Source organism: Bos mutus, chromosome 15 (genome assembly GCF_027580195.1).
Source record: "Bos mutus isolate GX-2022 chromosome 15, NWIPB_WYAK_1.1, whole genome shotgun sequence".
Lineage (NCBI taxonomy): Eukaryota > Metazoa > Chordata > Mammalia > Artiodactyla > Bovidae > Bos > Bos mutus.
The window spans coordinates 56,100,404-56,123,013 of NC_091631.1; the positions used below are offsets into that span (position 1 = coordinate 56,100,404).

Here is a 22,610-nt window from a genome sequence, read left to right on the forward strand (position 1 = left end):
ATGGTTTAAGTTGCTTTAAAACCAAGCTTCTTCCTCCTCCTGCCTTTTGGCCCACTCAATAGCACAAGGCTGCCCAGTATGGGGTTACCTCAATTTTCATATATGGTCAATAATAAAGACAGCTTTCTGGTGACCTATAAATCCATGTGCTTGAAAGCTATATCTTACGAGTCATTTAAATTTGCCAGGAACATTGCTGCATTGTTTTTCAGCTCTCAGAGACTATCCTGCAGAACCTGGTGTGATCTTCCTCACGTAGAAACTGCTAGTTATTTTTGCCTTGAGAACAAAATGATGCCCAAATGTGACTGAGAACACAGGCAGACACAAAGGCAACCACGCTTTTGTGCATGTAGTGCATGAATATACGCATCACAAGGAAAATAATTGAGAGGCTCATTCTGACCCCTATTAGGTCTGGGAGACATTTCCTTGGGTGCTCCTGAGATGATGCTAATAGCACCTAACGCACTGGGATCTCAACTTCCCCCTGTTCTTCCCCAGCTCCGTAACCGTGCACTGGAGAATCCCTATCTCCATCCTCCTTGTGATGTCTAACTTACCCGCACCCACTAACATGACACCCCTGCAGATCCATGCAAGGAGCTATGCCTCCTCCATCTCAAGCGGGTGCCGAACAGGCCACAGCCAGGGCAGGTGGGAGGAGGGGGCCCACAGAACCTGGCGGTGACCTCCAGCAACCACATCCCAATTTCTGGTTCACTGAAGAGGGCTGGGCATGGGGCAGACTCAACCCAAGTCAGGTCTGAGTTCCATGGCCCTGAAACTCTCGGGTGATATTATACCTTTTCTTCACTGCTGATGTTTCGGGTGGATGTTCTCCAGGTGATTGAGGGAATGGGGTCTCCCGAGGCTTCACAGGTAAGAGTGACCTGTTCCTCCAGTTCCATGGCAGTCTGGTTCTCTACGTAGGTGATTTTGGGTTTTGCTGAAAACAGAGAACATTTCTGTGAGTTTACCTGATGTAGTTTAGCTTTCCAGGTTTGAATTATAAATGCATGTATCCAACGAGGTTATTAACTTATTAAGTCTAAAGCCGTGTTCTAGGTGTTGCACGAGATAACGAGTTGAACTCCCCAGGAGCTGACAGTGGAGCCGGCCTGTGTCAACACCACAGTGACAGTACTAACAGCCAGGTCCTGTATGGTGGCAGCTACCAGCACAGTGGTGCTAAGGGCTGAGCAGAGGATGGGCCCGCCTCTGGCTGGGTCTTCAAGACGGAGGCAGCTTTGGGGCTGGGCTGTGAGATTATCAGGAGGTGGAACTTAGGGGGGACACAGAATCATCCCAAGTGTGGAAAGCCATGTGAATGAAAGCAAGGAAGCAAGAACGTGTGAGGAGAGAGTGGGGAAGAGAGCAGAGTGTCAGGGTCCATGGGCCTGTGCCTCGGAGCAGTGGGAGACAGCGCTGGATCCAGGCAGAGAGTGTCTTGATCATCCGGTGATAACTCTTGCTTGGATTTTATCCCGTGCCTGCTGGAGGCCCCCTCACGGTGTTTGGTCAGAGGAATGAATGCTCGTTTGCGTTAGAAGAAGGTTAATCTAGGAAAAATTAAAGATGGAGAAAGCCTGAAGGTGGAGAAACCAACCTGGAAGCCACGGGACCCCTCCAGATGTGATGTAATATGATCCTGAACATCATCTCTAGGGGAATAGAGAAGGGGCAGCTTCCAGAGAGATGCTGAAGGAAAGCTTTGCAGGAAGTGGAAGTGAACGGAGTGCAAGTAGAGATGGGGAGAATCCAAAGGAGGGATGAGGAGACCAAATGACTCAAGAGATTCTGAGCACCTTGGAGGGCTATGCTAGCATTAACTTGAAATGTGGTGGGTGACCTGCTGGGGGCTGGGGAGTGGCTGGGGAAGAAGATGAGTTGAGATGAGTTCATTTTCCAAATGTTTTGGGTAACGCAAGAAAGCGCAGGCATTCACGGCTGAGTTTAAATGTTAAAACATTAGAGAAAATTGAATTTTCCCAACTTAAAACAATTATACTCTGAAATCACTAAACCTTCCATCGAAAAGAGAGCACTGCACAAATGTAACTTATTTCACTAATAGAGAAAAAAGCCAAGCTAGATAAACAAACAAATGATAAATAAATTCGAAGTATGGATAATTTTTGAAAGAACTGCATTTGCTTTATATTCAAATTCATGCAGTAACTTCAAGTAGGCTAATAAAACCACTGCCTATTATATATCCTCCAAGTTGAGGCCTTGGTTCTATTTTAATAAACAGAAAACAGTGATGGAGCTGTGCATTTTCCATAGCAAATATCTACTTCTATATGAAATTACCCATATCGTTCAAATATTCTCCTACAGCTTATCTGTCCTAACAGCCTGCTTAGAGCAAATCCTTTTTGAAGGTTAGCATTAAGGCATGTCTCAATTCAATTAAGCCAAATGATCACAAATTTGAACAAATGTGATGGAGCCCACATGAGTGAGGTTTTCCTCCAGGAAGCTTCTGTGTCTATCTTGATCAACAAAACTTCCAAGGAGCTTACAACCCATACTGGACTCTGGAGTAAGTGTTAAGTGTTTTTGTTGAAGAGGAGGTTTTACAGAGGTAAAATAAAAGTTACATTTCTTTTCTGTTAAAAATCACAAATTAAAAACTTAAAAAAAAAAAAAAATCAGCCAAACAACTGAAGTCACTGAACTCACAGGTGGTCTGGGGTCTGAGGGCAGCCCCAAGAAAGCTATGTGGACACTGTGGTCCAGACAGTGTTTGTGGATATTGTCCTGACCCACAGCACTTTGTCCTGGCAGCGAAAGTTAGCAGAAGACAGATCCGTGACAGTTAGCATCTATGAAGAGTATCTGTAATCTATGAGGAATATTTGGTCTTGGTGACTCCATTTCCCAGATGGTTATAAAGGTTGCCCTGTATAAATCTTTAGAACAAGGCAAAATACATTCTTCCTAAAACATGATTAACAATGGCTAATTTTGTATGGTCTACAGAGGCTGTCAGAAGGAAGGCAAGCTACTCACTGTTAATCGTCTCTGCACCCCAGAAGCAAGCTACTCTTGTAACTAACTGGAGTCTTAGAATACTGCCTTGGAAACAGGAGAGCAATATAATTTATTGTCCAAATTGGGGCATTCTTGAGAGTGAAAGGCATGCTGTAAATAATTACTCTGGGACAACGGGCATGATTGAGCAGACAGAGACAGGTGTGGGGTCACCCTACTCAGGAAAGAGTCCCCCCTTCTGCACACCAGCATCTAAAAGATTCTCTTCAGCGTTTATCTGTGAATGGTACTTGCACCGTCTTAATGAACCTCTGTTGTTGGCCCTTGACTTTGGATCTCTGTTCTGTTCTTTAAGGAGAAGGCAATGGGACCCCACTCCAGTACTTTTGCCTGGAAAATCCCATGGATGGAGGAGCCTGGTGGGCTGCAGTCCATGGGGTCACTAAGAGTCGGACACGACTAAGCGACTTCACTTCACTTTCTGTTCTTTAACTGCTGCCATGGGATTTAATGCCTTGGACTGTTCCATTGCACCTCTCCCCACGGGCCCCCCTGTGAGCACAGCTGTGCGTCTGAGTTTTCTAAGCATGCCTGCTTTCCCCACCCGGCGCATCAATGGCTCTGCACCTGCCACCGAGGGCCAGACTTGTCCACTCTCACTCCAGCCCAGGCGCCTGGAAGTCCGAGGAGGGTTCCAGGGCCTCTGCTTCCCTGCACTGAGAGGCTGGGTGTGACCAGGTGCCCTTTCCTTCAGGCACCTGTTTGTCTTTCGCTGTAACTCATATGAGCTGCTTTGGTCCTCAGGGGTCAGCTAAGCAAAACTTCCACCTATTGGTGAACGTGCCTCAGTCCAAGCCCAGAGAGCAGCACAGACCTTGAGAGTATTGGCAGAAGCATAAGGATCTGTAGAGACAAAACTGCTTCTTCAGAAGGTCCTGTTAGGTACGTAGAATAGGGAAAAGGAGTCCAAAATGGCGGTGGCTAAAAGCAAGGAAGGTCAAAGGAAGGTCCGAGGACCAGAGTGAAGACTTCAGAACAAACAGCACTCCTGGCTAAGCCCAATTTGCATAGGGCAGGCCCAGGTGGAGGAAAAAAACATATAAAAGGAGGAGCCAAAGCGCTTTCTCACGGACTCTCTCTCCTGCGTGCGTGCGCTCTTTCTCTTTCTCTTTCCCTCTCTCACGCTCTCTCTCCCTCCCTCCCCGCGCACTCCTCCACTCTCTTCGAGTCTTTGGGTTGGCATGCCCTCACGCTTCGAGGATGGATTCTCCTGCTGTCTTCTAAATAAAATAGAGCTGTAACACTGATTTGCTTAAGAGCTATAACATGGTTTGTCCAAGACCCGAGAGCTGTGACACGCCGAGGGCTTTAATGTCCGTCGCTCCAAATCTTTGTTGTGATGAGTCAAAGAACCGAGGAACATACACTCAAGTGACAGTCCCATGGCAGGAGAAGCGGTGGAAATGCACTGCCAAGATTAAAGGAAGATAGGATAGGCTTAGTGAAAAGAGCTTCTGGTTGATAACTAGGGCAGCACATGCTAGAGCATGTCCCTTTCTTAGGAAAAAATGGTATTGCTTAGGACAGTTATGGTAGTCCTTAATTTAGATACGTCCCTTGCACACTCCTTGCCAGCCCTTCTTGAAGCCACAGTTCTGCACATCTTCATTGTCTTAGCTGCAGGCTTCTTTCCTCTTGTACCTCACCACTGTGGCTCTGCTGCTTCTTGGAAACCTACTCCATATCTCCCCTAATGCTGGTCCCTGAGGGCAAGCCAGAAGGCCAAGGATGGGAGGAAAGGGGCTGGAGAAAGATGAAGTTTCACCTAGTTAGCCCCACCTCACCTGGCTCCCAGATCCTGGCACTGATCTCCTAAACCCCTGGGAGAGGCTGGTAGGAGGAGGAGAGAAATGTGGTCAAGAATGTGGGATGATGAGAGAAAGGAGGGCATATATGGGGATCAGGTTACTCCAAGGAGGCTAAGTGAACTGTGCTCAGGATGTTGCAGAGGAGTATGGACCTGGATTAGACATCCACTGCTATTACTGGAGAATCCCAGGGACAGGGGAGCATGGTGGGCTGCTGTTTCTGGGGTTGAACAGAGTCGGACACAACTGGAGTGACTTAGCAGCAGCAGCAGCAGCAGCAGCAGCTATTACTGTTCAGTCACTGAGTGTCTGACTCTCTGCGACACCATGGACTGTAACCCACCAGGCTCCTCTGTCCTCCACGATCTCCCGAAGTTTGCTCAAATTCATGTCCACATCTAATATGGATTAGATATACATGTCTATTGAGAGAGTCAATTCCTAGGCAGGTTGATAGGAAGTCTGGGATCCCCGAGAAGGAGAAAGGGGTCTGGGGCTCTCAAAGCAGAGATAGGGGTCTGGAATTCTCAAGGAGGAGGAAAGGACAAACATCTATTTTTCTCTTCATTCCTTAGTCTTAGTCACATAAAACGTTTTTTTCTTTAAGCTGGGAACTGATGATTACACAACAAACAACTCAGTTTAAACCCTGAACTAAGGATTATATGACAACAGTGTATCCTGCTTGAGGACAGTTTCTCCTTCCTGAAAACCTTCTGGCTAATCCTGTTATCTTAAAATATAAATTATGGGAGTGGGTCTAGTAAGATCTTTACAACCTTGAGATATTCTTTTTTTTTTTTTTAAACTGTGCTATTTTTTGGGTATTTGTTTTTCCCTTTATTTTATTTTATTATTATTATTATTATTTTTATTATTTTTTGAGACATTCTTTTGATTTATTGTAATAACTAGTTAAAAAAGCATATAACTCCCTTGCTGACACTAGCAAGGGGGGCATGCTCTGCCCCTCTTCTGATGTCGATGTCAGAAGCTTCTGTCCCTTGTTGTACTTTAATGAAACTCTGCTACACAAAAGCTCTTGAGTGATCAAGCCTGGTCCCTGGTCCTGAAGTTAAACCTTCGTCTTCAGAGATCACGAATCCTATACCATTCACCGCAAGCTATCACTAGGATTCTTTTAACTTGTCTCTGCAGGAGTCACTCACATTTCTTTGTTTGCTCTACTGGGCTGCCGAACAAACATTCTCTCAGCTGTAGCCTTGGGGAAGAGCTGTGGTAGTGGAGTGAGTGAGTGTGAGTGTGTGTGAGAGAGAGTGTGAGTATGTGTGTGAGTGTGGGTGCGATGCAGGAGGGAGCCCGTGGTGAGGGATGAGGATGGAAAGACAAATTGTGCTCTGCCACAGCTCCCGCATCCTGTCTGTTCTGCCTCCTTCCCTGGGCCTTACCCACCCTCTTCCCTCTAGAATGGCCTCACAGGGCTCTTGACACTGCCCATTCCTCCTTCCTGGGGTAGCCATCACCACCGGAGAGGCCTGGAACAGAAGCAAAGATCTGTCCCTGACTAGCTGAGCTAGAACTGAGTGTATGGCCACAGAGAAATCACGTGAGCCATAGAGGTAAAGGCAGAGTCCACTAATCATGAGTCACTTCATACGGAGGTCGGATGTAATCCGTGCTAAACTGGGTTTCGTGGAGGAGTGATCACTATCGCTAGCCCAGAGAATGGACACGAAAGCTTGGATTTGAGTCCTGGTTCCTTGCGCAGGACACCTAATCACTCTGTGCTCAATTTCCTCATTTGCATAATAGGGATAAAAATTAAATCTCCTTTGTAGGATTGTGATGAAGTTAAAAGAGCTCATTTATGGATAGTACCTCTCACAGTGCTAGGCACATTATACATGCTCATTTTGTGTTGGGTACTATTATTATTATTACATTATGGGGCTGCTATCTAAAGAAATTTCCTAAAGACAAATGATTACATATTTCCATATTCATCTCCCTGCCATATAGATCATGCTTCGTTCCTATAAAGCTAATTACGATTCCCTCATTTACTCAAACACTGGTGTCTCTTTTATGCCAGCTGATGTTCCACTGAGGATGTGGACACTGAGAGTAGGTCTGTGAGTGGAGTGGACGCAGTCCCCGTCCACAAGGACTTCACCTTCAGCACATGGGCTCTTCCAGCCTCGGTGCCTGTGCAGTATGGCTTGAAAGGCTCGTCCACCCCTCCTGCATCTGGGAAGCTCCCACTTGGGAAACACATTACCATCTTTGAAGACTTCCCTAACTCCTGTCACACAGGACCAGACAACAAATCTTTTCCTGTAAAACACTGTGCATACCGCTATTTGTTGTTGTTCAGTCTCTCAGTTGTGCCCAAATTTTTGTGACTCCATGGATGCACGCCAGGCTTCCCTGTCCTTCTTCATCTCCTGGAGTTTGCTGAAACTCATGTCCATTGAGTCGGTGATGCCATCCAACCATCTCATCCTCTGTCGTCCCCTTCTCCTCCCACCTTCAATCTTTCCCAGCATCAGGGTCTTTTCCAATGAGTCAGTTTTTCACTTCAGGTGGCCAAAGTATTGGAGTTTCAGCTTCAGTATCAGTCCTTCCAATGAATATTCAGGGTTTATTTCCTTTAGAATGGGCTGGTTTGATCGCCATGCTGTCCAAGGGACTCTCAGGAGTCTTCTCCAACGCCACAGTTCACAAGCATCAATTCTTTGGTGCTCACCTTCTTTATGATCCAACTCTCACATCCATACATGACTACTGGAAAAGCCATAGCTTTGACTAGACAGACCTTTGTCAGCAAAGTAATGTCTCTACTTTTTAATATGCTGTCTAGGTTGGTCATAGTTTTTTTTCCAAGGAGCAAGCGTCTTTTAATTTCATGGCTGCAGTCACCATCTGCAGAGATTTTGGAGTCCCCCCAAGATCACTGTTTCCATTGTTTCCCCATCTATTTGCCATGAAGTGATAGGACTGGATGCCAGGATCTTAGTTTTTTGAATGCTGAGTTTTAAGCCAACTTTTTCATTCTCTTTGACCTTCACTAAGAGGCTCTTTAGTTCCTCTTTGCTTTCTGCCATAAAGGTGGTGTCTACATTTCTGAGGTTATTGATATTTTTCCTGGCAATCTCGATTCCAGCTTGTGCTTCATTCAGCCTGGCATTTCGCATGATGTACTCTGCAGAGAAGTTAAATAAGCAGGCTGACAATATACAGCCTTGACATATTCCTTTCCCAATTTGGAACCAGTCCACTCTGGTTCTAACTGTTGCTTCTTGACCTGAATATAGGTTTCTCAGGAGGCAAGTATGGTGGTCTGGTATTCTCATCTCTTACAGAATTTTCCACAGTTGTGATCCATACAGTCAAAGGCTTTGGCATAGTCAATAAAGCAGAAGTAGATGTTTTTCTGGCATTCTCTTGTTTTTTCAATGATCCAACGGATGTTGGCAATTTGATCTCTGGTTCCTCTGCCTTTTCTAAATCCAGATTGAACATCTGGAAGTTCTTGGTTCATACACTGTTGAGGCCTACTTGGAGAATTTTGAGCATTACTTTGCTAGCGTGTGAGATGAGTGCAACTGTGGTGTAGTTTGAACATTCTTTGGTGTTGCCTTTCTTTGGGATTGGAATGAAAACTGACCTTTTAGTCCTGTGGCACTGCTGAGTTTTCCAAATTTGCTGGCATATTGAGTGCAGCACTTTCACAACACTATCTTTTAGGATTTGAAATAGCCCAATTGGAATTCCATCATCTCCCCTGTCTTTGTAGTGATGCTTCTAAGGCCCACTTGACTTCACAATCCAAGATGTCTGGCTCTGGGTGAGTGATCACATCATCATGGTTATCTGGGTCATTAAAATATTTTTGTACAGTTCTTCTGTGTATTTTTGCCACCTCTTCTTAATATCTTCTGCTTCTGTTAGGTCCATATCATTTCTGTCCTTTATTGTGCCCATCTTTGCATGAAATGTTCCCTTGGTATCTCTAATTTTCTTGAAAAGATCTCTAGTCTTTCCCATTCTATTGTTCTCCTCTATTTCTTAGCATTGACCACTGAGGAAGGCTTTCTTATCTCTCCTTGCTATTCTTTGGAACTCTGCATTCAGATGGGTATGTTTCCTTTTCTCCTTTGCCTTTTGCTTCTCTTCTTTACTCAGCTCTTTGTAAGGCCTCTTCAGACAGTCATTTTCCCTTTTTGCATTTCTTTCTCTTGGAGATGGTTTTGATCACTGACTCCTGTATGATCTTATGAACCTCTGTCCATAGTTCTTCAGGCACTTTGTCTATCAGATCTAATCCCTTGAATCAATTTGTCACTTCCCACTTTATAATCATAAGGGATACTGTTATTATGAAGTCATTATAATGGGTTGTCATTAAAAATTTTATGATTATCTGTATTAGCCTATGAACCCACTGATGAAAACAGAGCATATGTTATTCATCTTTGTAACCTTGGCAATGGCTGGACTTATGGCAGGTACTCAGATGTTGGAAACCAACACCATTTACTATAATTTATAGGCTTACATGGAGAAGGCAATGGCACCCCACTCCAGTACTCTTGCCTGGAAAATCCCATGGACGGAGGAGCCTGGTAGGCTGCAGTCCATGGGGTTGCTAAGAGTCGGACACGACTGAGCGACATCCCTTTCACTTTTCACTTTCACGCACTGGAGAAGGAAATGGCAACCCACTCCAATGTTCTTGCCTGGAGAATCCCAGGGACAGGGGAGCCTGGTGGGCTGCCATGTATGGGGTTACACATAGTTGGCCATGACTGAAGCGACTTAGCAGCAGCAGCAGCATAGGCTTATATAGGGGCTTCCCTGGTGGCTCAGAAGTTAAAGTGTCTGCCTGCAGTGTGGGAGACTCAGGTTCGATCCCTGGGTTGGGAAGATCCCCTGGAGCAGGAAATGGCAACCCACTCCAGTCTTCTTGCCTGGAGAATCCCATGGAGGGAAGAGCCTGGTAGGCTATAGTCCATGGGGTCGCAAAGAGTTGGACACGACTAAGCTACTTCACTTTAACATAGGCTTATATATTTATCTCCCTCTTTGTGCTTCTTGGGGTCAGAAGACCTTATCTTACTCATTTCTGTAGTCCCTCTGTCCAGCAACAAGGGTGCTCAATAAATAATTATGAAATGAAGGAATACGTGAACAAACGCATCTGTCTTTCACTTAGAAAAACTTAAAATCGGAGTGACTAGGAAAACCACAAATCAAAGATACACATGTTCCCCAAAGTTCATTGCAACACTATTTAAAACAGCCAGGACACGGGAGCAACCGAAATGTCCACCGACAGATGGATGGACAAAGAAGATGTGGTGCATATATACAATGGAATATCACGCAGCAATGAAAAGGAATGAAATTGGATTATTTGTAGTGATGTGGATGAACCTAGAGTCTGTCATACACAGTGAAGTAACTCAGAAAGGAAAAACAAATATTGCCCATTAACGCATATAAATAGAATCTAGAAAGACGGTACTGATGAACCTGTTTTCAGGGCAGGAATACAGACGCAGGTGTAGAGAAAAGACACGTGGGCACAGGGTAGGGCAAATCAGAAGATTAGGACGGACATATATACACCATCATGTGTAACATAGATGGCTAGCGGGAGCACTTTATAGCACAGGGAACTCAGCTCCCTGCTCTGTGATGACCTGGAGGGGTGGGATGAGGCGGGAGAGGGAAGTGCAAGAGGGAGGGGATATATGTCTACATGTAGCTGATTCTTGCTGTCATACAGCAGAAAGTAACACAACATTGCAAAGGAATTATACTCCAGTTTAAAAATTGTGAAATGAAGGAATGTATTAACAAACGCATCTGTCTTTCATCGAGAAAAACTTAAAATCAGAGTCTGAGGTAAACTAGTCAAAATCAGAGAAAACACTGTCAAGAATATTTTCTAAGAAATTTAGTCGCACTCTCAAATATGCACAGTTAATTTCGACCCAACTGATAACCTGTTTCTAAGTCCAACTGTCATTAATGAATAAGCAGGATTCATCCAGGATAGCAGAAATGCTTGGTTTTCAAAGGTCCGTGTTTACAAACATCAATGCATTCTCCTTACTAAGCTGAACAAGTGGGTCCCAGGCCAGGCTCCCCAGCCACATGCGCTATAACCACCAGCGAGCTGCATGCATCGGGGATGCCCCTGCCGTGTCTGTACTCTGGCAGCACCATCTACACGGGACTCCCTTATCTGTGTTTTTAAAAAAGATGAGCAGACAGAGCGGAAAGTCACTAGGTTAAATCTCTCTCCACCACAAATTCGTTTTTCAAAGTCAGGTCAAAATGCATTTCAGCTCTGAGTGAATGGAAGTTAATTGAGTTTATAGAGACAAAGTGAGTAGAGATATAGAGTTTCTTTTCATGACTTTTATAATCCTGCTTCACACAGGTCAGGGAAGGAAGAAAGGGAGACAGAGGCAGCCACGTGGTCACTAACACTGAACAAGGGCCTATTTATCATAGGCTTCCCTGGTGGCTCAGACGGTAAGAAATCTGCCTGCAATTCAGGACACCCAGGCTCAATCCCTGGGTTGGGAAGATCCCCTGGAGAAGCAAATGGTTACCTACTGCAGTACTCTTCTCTGGAGAATTCCATGGACAGAGGAATCTGGAGGGCTACAGTCCATGGGGTTACAAAGAGTAAGACATGACTGAGTGAGTAACATTTTCATTTTTTTTTTTTTTCCACTTATTATGGAGTCTGGCACTGTCTGGAGTGCCAGAGATAAAGTGATGAATAAGGCAGCTGGTGCTCTGCCATCTTGGAGCTCACATGCTTAGTGGATGCAGGAAAAGCAATCCCCCAAACCACTATGTAAGCGAGATCAGTTCAGGCAGGGAGAAGGGCACTGCAGAAGAGGTAAGCGGAGTGGATGGGGGCAGTGATAAGGGAGCCGCGTGGGTCAGAGCAGGGAGGACAGGGTTCACTGAGAAGGTGATCTGAAGGATGCGCTGAGATCTGGATAACGGATGAGCAGAGGGCAGCTTGCGGGGATCTGGCAGAATGAGATTTCAAGTGGAAGAAGCACCTGGAACAACATCCCTGAGACAGAGAACATGCTTAGTGTGTCTGAGGGAGAGGAAGGGGGCTTTTGGGGCTGGAGAGCTGTAAGTGTGAAGGGATGATGAGGTCGGGAAGGAAGTCAGGGCGAGCTCAGATATAGTGTTTTGCCCCCAAAAAGGAGTCCGGATTTTATGCCTCTAACAGGAAACCGTTGGATGATTTGAAACAGAGGAGTGGCATGTAAGGTCATTCCAGCTACTGTGAGTGGGGGAGGCTGATGAGGGGGACAATGGGGAGCGAGGGGATCAGTTGGGAGGCCATCTCATTGACCAGGTGAGGACCAAGATGGCCTGGACTTGGGCTGAGGCGGTGGGAGCTGGAGAGAAGCGGCTCCTTTGGGGGCAGCTTCCCTGGCCGAGTGGACAGGGTCTTGCTGATGGACGGCATGCGGTCAGAGAAACCGTGGCAGAGCAATGACCTTGACTGCACTGTCCTTACCGAAGACCTTGAGGTGGATGGACGCGTCCTGCTCGCCCGCCTTGTTCTCGGCAATGCAGACGTACTCGGCCTCGTCGTTCTTGTCCACCTTCCTGATGGTCAGCTCGGAGCTGTCATCGCTGAACAGGTACTTCTCGTCCTCCTCATTCTCTATCTGCTCCCCGTCCCTGCCGGGCACAGAAACGGGAAGGACCGTGATATTGACGACAGAACTAAGAGGTTGATTTTTAGTTTGTTTCTATAAAATGCAGACTGAACGCATGTGGAAGACTGAGCTTGCACAGAAAGTTAAGACGTTCGATTGTATTTCTTTCTGTGTGATTCCTTTAACCACATCTCTGATTCTGCCTAAGGGCTGCAAATGGCATCCTCTAGAACTCCAAACAGGGTCTCTGATTCTGCCCCACAAACTGAAAATGGAGGAATCCAATGCACACACAAGGCAAGTGGACCTTACTGGAAGAGTCCACTCTGCCCTCGGAGCGGATGGTTCCCAGCTTCCCACTGCATTCCCTTGAAACCCCAACACAGAGTAGGCCCTGCCAGCTCTCTTCCTCCACTAGCTGGTGGGAAAGGCTCCAGCCAGTTCCTTACTTCGTCCAGCTCACGGTGGGCTCTGGGAAGCCTTCGGCGTTGCACACGAGTGTGACAGACTGGCCGAGGTTGGCGGTGGCATTCACGATGCTCTGTCTGGCCTGGACGGTGGGTGGCACTGAAGGAGAGAAGGGCTGTCAGGGGTGGCTGGGAAAACGTGAAGGGACTCGGTGGCCTGGAGGAGAGGCACTTTTGGGGGGCCCCAAGTCAGAGGCTTGGGGGTCTTGGGTAACTGCTGAGCTTTAGTGTAAGGGGTCTAAATGCAGGTATGCACCAAAAAATTACTGTAAACTGGATAAATAATTCACCCACAAGCATGCATTAGTGTTTCCCAGCAGTACTTAGTACTGTTATATGCATAACAATATATAATAATATTGCTTTTCAATAATACAGATTTAGAAGCTATATTAATGTTTTCCTTATTTTAAAGTGGTATTCAATTTATAGTAGCTATTTATCATTATATATTTTCTCAATCAATGCATACCCATCTTAACAACTGCCATGACTGGCAGAGCTTGACATTTAAAGGGGGGCTCTTGATACTGGAAAGAGTTGAAAATTTTGGTCCCCAGTGATTAAATGGTTAATACCAATGTGAAATGCACTAGCTCATCAAAGAGTGACATTTCACTTGGATTGTCCTAAACAACTCTGTGCACCCAAACTGGTTTTTACCAAAGGAATGAGAGAGAGAGTTTGGCAAAAAATACATTATCAATATCCAAAACAACCACAATTTACTTATTTTCTTAGTACTGACATTATAATTTCCTCTAAATATCTTGTAAATGTCAGATCGATTCCACAGGTGTGTTTATTTGACACTGCAAATTAAGATTAATAAACCCACGGATGGACTATGATTCTGACTATTCCGAGGCCTGAATTGATGATAAAATTTTCTCTGAACACTGAACCAGGGGACGGACTACACCATTACGGTAACATCAAGGACAGTGAAGGACAAGGAAGAATTTATTAGGAAGCACGGGGCAAATTTCTGGTGCTGCGAGATAGTGAAGGACATTCCAGAATTGCACTGGAAGTCCTCATAGTTGAGGGAGACCCAGAAGGCGAGTGTCTTTAAAAACAAACCAATGAACAAGGCAGAGGATGGCGGTGGGCTGGGGGAAGGGGTGGACTCAGCTGACGTGGATGAGCCAAGGCGGGAGCCGTGCAGAGAGCAGGAAGGCCAGGTCTCCTTACCATTCACGATGACCTGAATGTCCTTGAAGTTGATCTCCCCACGGGCCAGGATCCTGCCCTCACAGCGGTAAGTGCCCTCATCTGTTTTCTTGATGCCCCGGATCTGGAGGTAGTTGTTGGTCAGGACTATGAATCGGACTAGAAAAGACAAGAGGCAGGCTTGTCCCAGGATCGGTCAGAGGACGGGAGCCTGCAGGCTGGGCACTGAGCCTTGCCTTTTTCCTACCTTCAGTCTCATGGAGGCAGGTGGAGGGCTGGGAGTAGGGAGGGGCTTTAAGCTGAAATAAGATAATATGTCCCTGGCTCCGACATAAAGCCAAGAGCAGAAGTCTGCTGGAAATCTGTATTTTTCTTTGGAGAGGAAGTCAAGTGACTGAATATACAAGCTATAGACATGCAACCATGAACCTGGAAACGGCATGCAATTCTGGGACACTGGAGTCTGAGTTTGGGGTAGGAGCCTCAGTAGCTGGCGGAGGTGGAAATGCTAAGGGGCTCGGCAGGCTGGGGAAGGGGCAGCTGCCCGGTCTCACCATCTTTTTTCAGGATGACATCTCGGCCTTTGTGCTTCCAGATGATGGTTGGGGGGAGGGAGCTGACCACATCACACACGATCACGGCATCTTCTCCCTCCCTGAACTCCTGTGGGGTTGGTGCGTTCTTGAACATGAGCTTCTCTGAAAAAGGGGCAAGAGGAGAGTGAGGGAAAACAGTGGTTCTCCCACAAAAATCCCTTTTCACTGGTGCCTTACCACTTGGATTCGAGTCCATATAAGCAGCGGTACCCAACAGGGTCCACCCATCACTTGGCCAAACATGCAGGCAAAGCAGATGGCACAAGAAGAGGAATACGTTCAGCCATGTTTGGCAATTAATGTCTATTCAGAGTGCTAAATTTATCACACTCTGTGCAGAAAAGGGTCTACAGAGGGAGAGGTGTCTTTACCATGTGGATGGAGCTAATGGAACACAACTCACAGGTAGAATGAACTGGTAGGAGCCATCAGTCCTTTCTCTGTCCCCTAGTCTGTCTGACACCCCAACCCCAGCTTATCTATGGCAGAGAGAATTTTGAAGACTAGAACAGGAAAGGCAGGCTTATGGCAATAAATACTGTGGCAATCAATACCGTTCCATTAGCGGTCACCCACCATGACCCTGGCCAACAGGACAGACGCATGATAGCAAGATAATGAGATGCCACCTTTACACTGGTTTCAGTGGCGATGGGAACCACCTGCTCTGAGGGGCACAGAGTATTCAGACAATAACCCCTCCCACCCCACTGAGCCGTTGTACTCCACTGCCAGCAGGAAAGAGTGAAATAAGGCGGGTAAACTGAGGTGTAAAACGGTCAGTCAACACTCGGGGAAGGGCGAGGGGAACACACACCCTCTGGGAATGGTATAACGTGAATTTAGAGAGTCGAGGCCAGGGCGAGGTCGCTGTGACCAGCATGAACACAGCTGTGAGTCTGGAGTTGGCCAAGGATCCTTTAAAATCACACTGGATGGAAGGGAGGATATATGTATACACGTGGCTGATTCACTTTGCTGTACAGCAGAAACCAACACAATAGTGGAAATAAAGCAGCTGTATGCCAATAAAAAATAAATTAAAAAATACAAATCCTGATATAACCTACATATGTTAAAAAGGCATTAAAATATAACAAGTTTTTAGAAAACATACTGATAAAATATTTTTAGAATTTTCCTTTAGTTTTAATTTATTTCTTGTTGGCTGCACTGGGTCTTTGTTGCTGCGGGGGCTACACTCTAGTTGCACTGTATGGGCTTCTCATTGCGGTGGCTTCTTTTGTTGCAGAGGACTCATTTGAAAAGACCCTGATGCTGGGTAAGATTGAGGGCAGGAGCAGAAGGGGACGACAGAGGATGAGATTTGGATGGCATCACCAACTCGATGGACATGAGTTTGGGTGGGCTCTAGGAGTTGGTGTTGGACAGGGAGGCCTGGTGTGCTGCAGCTCACGGGGTCGCAGAGTCGGACATGACTGAGCGACTGAACTGAACTGAACTCAACAGGTTTTCGAGCGTGCAGGCTTCAGCGCTGTGGCTCATAGGCTAAGTTGCTCTGCAGCATGCGGCATCTTCCCCTACCAGGGTACGAACCCACATGCCCTGCATTGGCAGGTGGATTCTTAACCACTGGACCACTACGGAACTCCCTGATAAAAATCTTATTTGTATAGAGTGTGTGTGCGTGTGCTAAGTCGCTTCAGTCGTGTCTGACTCTCTGTGATTCTGTGAACTGTAGCCCACGGGGCTCTTCTGTCCATGGGATTCTCTAGGCAAGAATACTGGAGTGGGTTGCCATGCCAGGCAATCTTCCTGACCCAGGAATCAGACCCAAGTCTCTTACATCTCCTGCACAGGCAGGTTCCTTACCACTAGCACCACATGGAAAATGTTTGTATATAGTACCTCATGGAATAATAAATTTAGTTTGAAACCAGTAGCCCCCCCCCACACACACACACAAAAAAACCCACTAAAAACAAGCAAAAGAACCCACATTGGAGCTCTTATCTTGATGCAGAAAAGACCTAGAGAAAAGTAGAAAAGAGGCCCGGTCAAGCCCTCTATTCCACCCCACTCTTTGCTACCCATGTTGTCTTCCTGGCCAAAGGAGCGGTCAAGGAATACAGAAGGAGAAGGAAGGGGGTCTTACGGAAGATCTTCACGTTGACCGTGGCCTCTGACTCGGTGCCATCCTCTGCAGTGACCACACACTTGTAGATGCCGGCATCATCGATGTTGGCGTTGTAGATGGTGAGGGTGGAGGAGGAGTCATCGTTCCATACCACCGAGATCCGCTGCTGGTTTGGGGTGAGCTTCTCTCCGTTGGGCGAGAACCAGGAGATGTCTTTATCTTTGGCATCTCCGGCCACTAGAGAGGGAGAGATAATTTTCAAACCACTGATGCTGAAAAGACAAAGATACCTCCAGGAAACAGTAGGTGGTTGATAAGACCTACTGAGGAAGAACTCTACTGAGGTGGGAGGTGTGCGTGCACCTGTGTGTGACCATTCATGTTGGTCACTTCTGCATTTACTTGCTGTGTATTAATATTTGGAAAGAACTCAACAAACACTGGTGCTGATGTTTCTCATAGTGGGCCTATCCCTAGTGAGGGAAGAGGTATTTGCTGAGGATCTACTGTGTGCAGGCACTGAACTGGTAGCTTATAGCCTCGCAGAATGGGGGGCAAAGGCAGTTCGTATCCAGGATCTGAGCTCAAGCGCTAGTTGGTTACTCAACTCATCAGCTTGTTTTCGAGGGCTTAGATGACGTCTCCTGTATAGAAGATGAGATGCCGGCTAGTCTCTGAGTATAAATTCCAACGACTTTTGCTCCACCATCTGCCTGCACAAACTGGCGTTTCAGCACCCCCCACGGCCTCAGACAGGCAAACACATCTGCTGAAATGCTTCAAAGAAGGTAGCCAGAATCGCCCATCATCCCTTCCCCAGGCAGCTCAAAGGCTAGGACGCTGCTGCTGCTGAGCTGTCCAGACACTGAGCCATAACAAGGGCTCTGGGATCCTGGACGGTTCTTGCACAGCGTCCTCTGTGCCCAGCGCCCTCCCCCTGCCCGCACCCCCACCCCACTGCCCAGCACAGATGCTTAGTGTAGAAATGGAGCAGCCTTCCTTTCAGGGCCCATCATGTTTTCAACAAATATCGCTCTTTGCATGATGCTCTGTGGGCTCCACGGCTGCATCTCCGGCTCGTTGCAATGGCTGTAATGAAGGCAAAGCTGGAGGGAAGACATCCAGCGGCCACGAGCCGCCTCATCCTGTGCAAATCGTGACAGCATTTCAAACCCCTCCCTGCCGAAAGCGGCACGCTGGATGTCAGCTTACACCTAGCTCAGCTCTTTCCTGGTCCTTTCATGTTCCAAATCCCAGGCATGTCACATACAGACTCCAGAACCTCACAGGAAGCCTTTCTTCCGCAGGACATTTCCTGCTAATTAGCTGAGCTGTGGAAATGGGGCATGTTTTCTAAACAAAAGACAAGGACACCAGGTTCGACAAATTCTGAGCTCTGGTGCGGGCAATGGGACAGAATATTGGAATTGACTGGAGAGCTGGAAAGCCCAGGACAGCTGGCCTCACCACAGAAGAGATGCTGGCACTCAGCTTTCTTTCAGGCATGTTTTAGGACTTCCTGTATTTTCCTCCTCTGGGAGATTCTAATAATCCAGACACTGACCCACTGAAGCATTTGTTCTAAAGCAGCCCCGCTCTCCAGTGTCATTCACGGAACTCTGGAGGCACCCAGAGCAGCGGTCTGGGGGCTGTGCTGACTTTCCCAAGGAAATCCCTCGATCTCCTCCATCACCAGACAGACGTCCACAGGGCACGTTTCACTGTACTGGGGCAAACTCGGTTTGGGGAAGGGAGACGGTCTGAGTACTTCTCTGGCTCTCAGGTCACCCAGTGATCCTGTCACAGGGTAAACTGAGATTCCAGGCACACCATCAGCCCAGCAGACACAGCTGTGACCTCTGCCCTGCAGGGTGGGGTTCCTGAGACGCAGGGTGACAGGGGTACTTGCCTTGGCACAGGAAGAATTTGGACTCTCCCACGCTGATTTCCCCTTGGCTGGGAACAATATCCACTTGCAGAGAAACTGAAAAAGACAAAAAGTCCAGTTTAAACACGCGTTTGGAGTTTTGAGACAGAAACCAGAGCTTTCATTAAAAAATGGAGTCTCCTTGCCCACTTTCAGAAAGAGCGAAGAGAGGAGGTTGTTTGGGTTTTGAGAACATATCATCACAGTTCCTCACGCCAAAGCCAGGAATGGACATGATCCAGGTCATTTTACGTACAACTGCTGTCCTCTATCAGACGGTGCAGGCCGCCCAGGAGACCTGGGGTAAACTGCCCTAAATGTTCCTGACCCTTGAGAAGACTTAGGGTCCTGCTTCCAAACAGCAGAACTTCGTTCATGGGAACAGCAGCCCAGGTAGTTCCACGTGGACCATCAACCTGAAGGGTCCCCACAGCTGTGTTCAGAGGGAAGCCTGCTGTTCACAACCCTGCACAGGGCTTCCTGCCACTTCCCCACACTGTAGAGCCTAATCACCACAAAGGATTCAACGTGAAGATCCAACCTGGTTTTGGGGGAGGGGATGCCAAACAAGTGCTCACCTACTTCGCAACTATAGGACCAATCCATCTCTTTGCGTCAGAGGAGACAGCGATCAAACATGGTCACCCTGATCAGTCAGTCACTCTTCTGCAATGCTGGAGTCTCTGCCCTGTGGTCCCCCTGTATCCCTTGGCTACTACACTACCCTCGATTTGAATACCCATAGGTTCTATCCGGTTCCCAGGTGGTGCTAGTGGTAAAAAGCCTGCCTGCCAGTGCAGGAGACATAAGAGACGCGGGTTCAATCTCTGGGTCAGGAAGATCCCCCTGGAGGAGGGCACAAAACCCACTCCAGTATTCTTGCCTGGAGACTCCCATGGGAAGAGGAGCCTGGTGGGCTGTAATCCACAGGGTTGCAAAGAGGTGGACACAACTGAAGCAACTTAGCTATGCACACACGCATGCTCTATCAGTCCCCTCCACCCATTAAGACAAAACACATCGCACCGGATCTCATGGATTCCGGTATTCACCCGGTTCCTCGATTATCTGCTTAAGTCAGATAAGCATTGCTCATGAAAATGTATTCTTAGGGTAGGAGAAGTGCTATTATTCATTGGGATCCAACTTCTTTCTGCCTTTCCTCCTCTTAGGTAAAGTAAACCAGCAAGCTAAAGGCTAATGGACGTTTGGTTGAATGCATGAAGCGCCTGCAAGCCGGTATGAAGGAGGGGCCTGGACAAAACAGACCGAGTAATAGAGACTCAGCAAGCCCTTCCTTTTAACAGCCATTTTCTCTGCACAGTAGAGCCGAGGGAATACTCGTTGCCATGGTGACGGACTTGTAGGCAGAGCCATTGTGGGTCTCGGTCTGTGCTCATTTGATGAAGCAACCACGGTTGTACTCAGCGAAACACAGGGATCAAAGGGCCTGCTTGGCGCGGGCAAAGAGGAGTGTGGGGCAACATATCTACCAGGAGCACAGCCTTCCTTGCCATCCTATGGACAAAGCAGCCCACGGAAAAACCCAGCAGAGGCTGCAGGGAAAGGGATGGTTTGGTGGGACAGGAACCGAATGGGGAGGAGCGAGAAATCAGGAACGGGCTGGGCAACGATGCTGAGCGCGCCACTCTGAGAATATGAAGCAGGAATCCAGAGGCTTCCAAATGCCAGCTCCTAAGAAATACGATAGGAATGGAGGGGCCGCCTGTCTCTCAGCAGTCGGTTTGCTTCCGATTACTCATTTGAGACCCAGGATGGAATTCTTCCTGAGGGCAATGAAAGGTCTTTTCCCTACCTTTCCTGAATTTCGCCCGTAGTGTGCAGCGCTACAATGGATTATTATTTTTTTTAATTTTAAAAAATTAATTTATTTTAATTGGAGGCTAATTACTTTATAATATTGTAGTGGTTTTTGCCATACATCGACATGAATCAGCCACGGGTGTACATGAGTTCCCCATCCTGAACCCCCTCCCACCTCCCTCCCCATCCCATCCCTCAGGGTCATCCCAGTGCACCAGCCCCAAGCACCCTGTCTCATGCATCGAACCTGGACTGGTGACCTGTTTCACGCTACAGTGGATTATAATGTGGGGGCCACAGCACCGGGGTGGGGTGGGCAGGTGTGCCTGGGTGTGGCTGCTTTCTTCCATCACTCTCCTCTGGATGGATTCTGGATGGACCTGAGCAGGAGGGGTCCCAACCATCACCATGTCGCACCTCCTCATTTTCTGGTCAGAAAAGAGCAGTAGGGACGTTGCTGGTGGTCCAGTGGTTAAGAATCTGCATTGCAATGCAAGGGATATGGGTTTGATCCCTGGCTAGGGAACTAATGTGTCGGACCAGCTAAGCCCTCAGGCCACAGCTAGAGACCCTGAGTGCCACAACGAAAGATCGTGTGTGCTGCAACTAAGGCTCCACGTAGCCAAAAAAAAAAATATAAAAAAACTAATTTTTTTTTTAAATTAAAAAAGAAAAGAGAGGTAAAGTGACTTCCCTAAGGTCACATCTAGTGAGGGCCAGCATGGCCCCAGAGTCCAGGCCACCTGGCTCCCAGGTAAGAGTTCTTTCCATTACATAATGCTGTCTCTGCCAGTAGAAGATAAAATGTTTCCACTCGGTTTAACAAAGAATCAGATGCACATCCCTTAACAGAAGAGACCAAGTCCACAGTACATTAGGGGAGCACAGGGCCCTATAGGAGAGGGCTATAAGCCAGTGCCACCCATCTTAAAGCCACCTGGACCTTTTAAATCCCTATCTGTGGCTCATACGCCACAGAACAACAGGCCTATGAAGCCCAGAAGCTGAGCCTCAGCCACCCGTTGCTGAAGTTATGGTCCTTTCTGGAGTTTACTGGGGCATTCTTTGGAGAATGAGAGGCATATTTCTAGCTTGGAAAGTGCACTGGCCCATATGCTATGTATTAGCAGCCAGCTTCAACATATGGATCCTGTTACTCTCACAGAGCCCTTATTGCTTTGAGAAGGATTTTCTTATCCCAAGTGAAAGAGCAGCCTTCATTTTTTTCAGCTCTTTTCAAACAGAACATGACTCTCAAGGGGCAGGAGAACACGGCAAGGCTGAAGAGTTTCCATCCTCGAATATGGCCGGTATCTATCTCTGGGCCATGGACAGAAATGAGAAACGAGCATTACCAAGGAATTCCCAGCTCCCCCAGATCCCAGGCACACATTTATCATCACAGACATTTTTAAAGAAGAGATATCCATTCAGACGCCTGCCCTTTTGCACACATGGAGAAGAGAGTGATTTCTCCTTCTAGACACCAGTCAAAGCCAGGCCAGAGGAAGCCCAGACTCTCTGGAAACTCAACGCTTGGATGTTTTCCACTGGAGTACAATGGCTGATTATTCTCCCCCAAATGCAAAACCATGAATTATTAGGTTTAATAACGGCGAGTGGAAATCCTGCTCCAAGTCCCAAACTCCTTTCCTCCGCTTCTTGTGGCCCTTTCCTTTCTTACAGTATTTGTCTTCTCACTGTTTTGAATAAAAATTCCTGTCTTGACTTTCACCTTTCTCCAGTTGCAAATATAACTGTAATTTCTTCACCAGGCCTCACTCAGACCCTTTAGAGGAACTCTGAAAACATTTCTCCCAGAAAAAGTATCTCATTTTTTGCTTTGCAGAAACATGCTCTGCAGAAACACGGTGTGTTATCTAGTCGTCTTAGAAGCCTCCAAAGATACACGCTTATAAACACAGGTGGCTGGGCTGGCTGGGACCCTAGGGTAGGTTGTCAGTGTCCTCCCATTATGGAAGACGGT

At 47.2% G+C, this 22,610-nt stretch overlaps 1 protein-coding gene across 17 annotated transcripts in view; it reads right to left on the reverse strand.

Annotated features, from left to right (window-relative positions):
- The window catches only part of NCAM1 (neural cell adhesion molecule 1), a 362,758-nt gene that overhangs the window by 56,566 nt on the left and 283,582 nt on the right, over window positions 1–22,610 (reverse strand). For all 17 annotated transcript variants that reach the window (XM_070384202.1, XM_070384201.1, XM_070384203.1 and 14 more), the window contains exons 2-8: window positions 18,782–18,856; window positions 16,891–17,109; window positions 14,733–14,876; window positions 14,200–14,337; window positions 12,988–13,105; window positions 12,394–12,560; window positions 807–949 (exon numbers count right to left, since the gene is read on the reverse strand). In XM_070384202.1, the coding sequence (XP_070240303.1) occupies window positions 807–949; window positions 12,394–12,560; window positions 12,988–13,105; window positions 14,200–14,337; window positions 14,733–14,876; window positions 16,891–17,109; window positions 18,782–18,856 (1,004 nt within the window). The remainder of the gene's footprint in view (window positions 1–806; window positions 950–12,393; window positions 12,561–12,987; window positions 13,106–14,199; window positions 14,338–14,732; window positions 14,877–16,890; window positions 17,110–18,781; window positions 18,857–22,610) is intronic.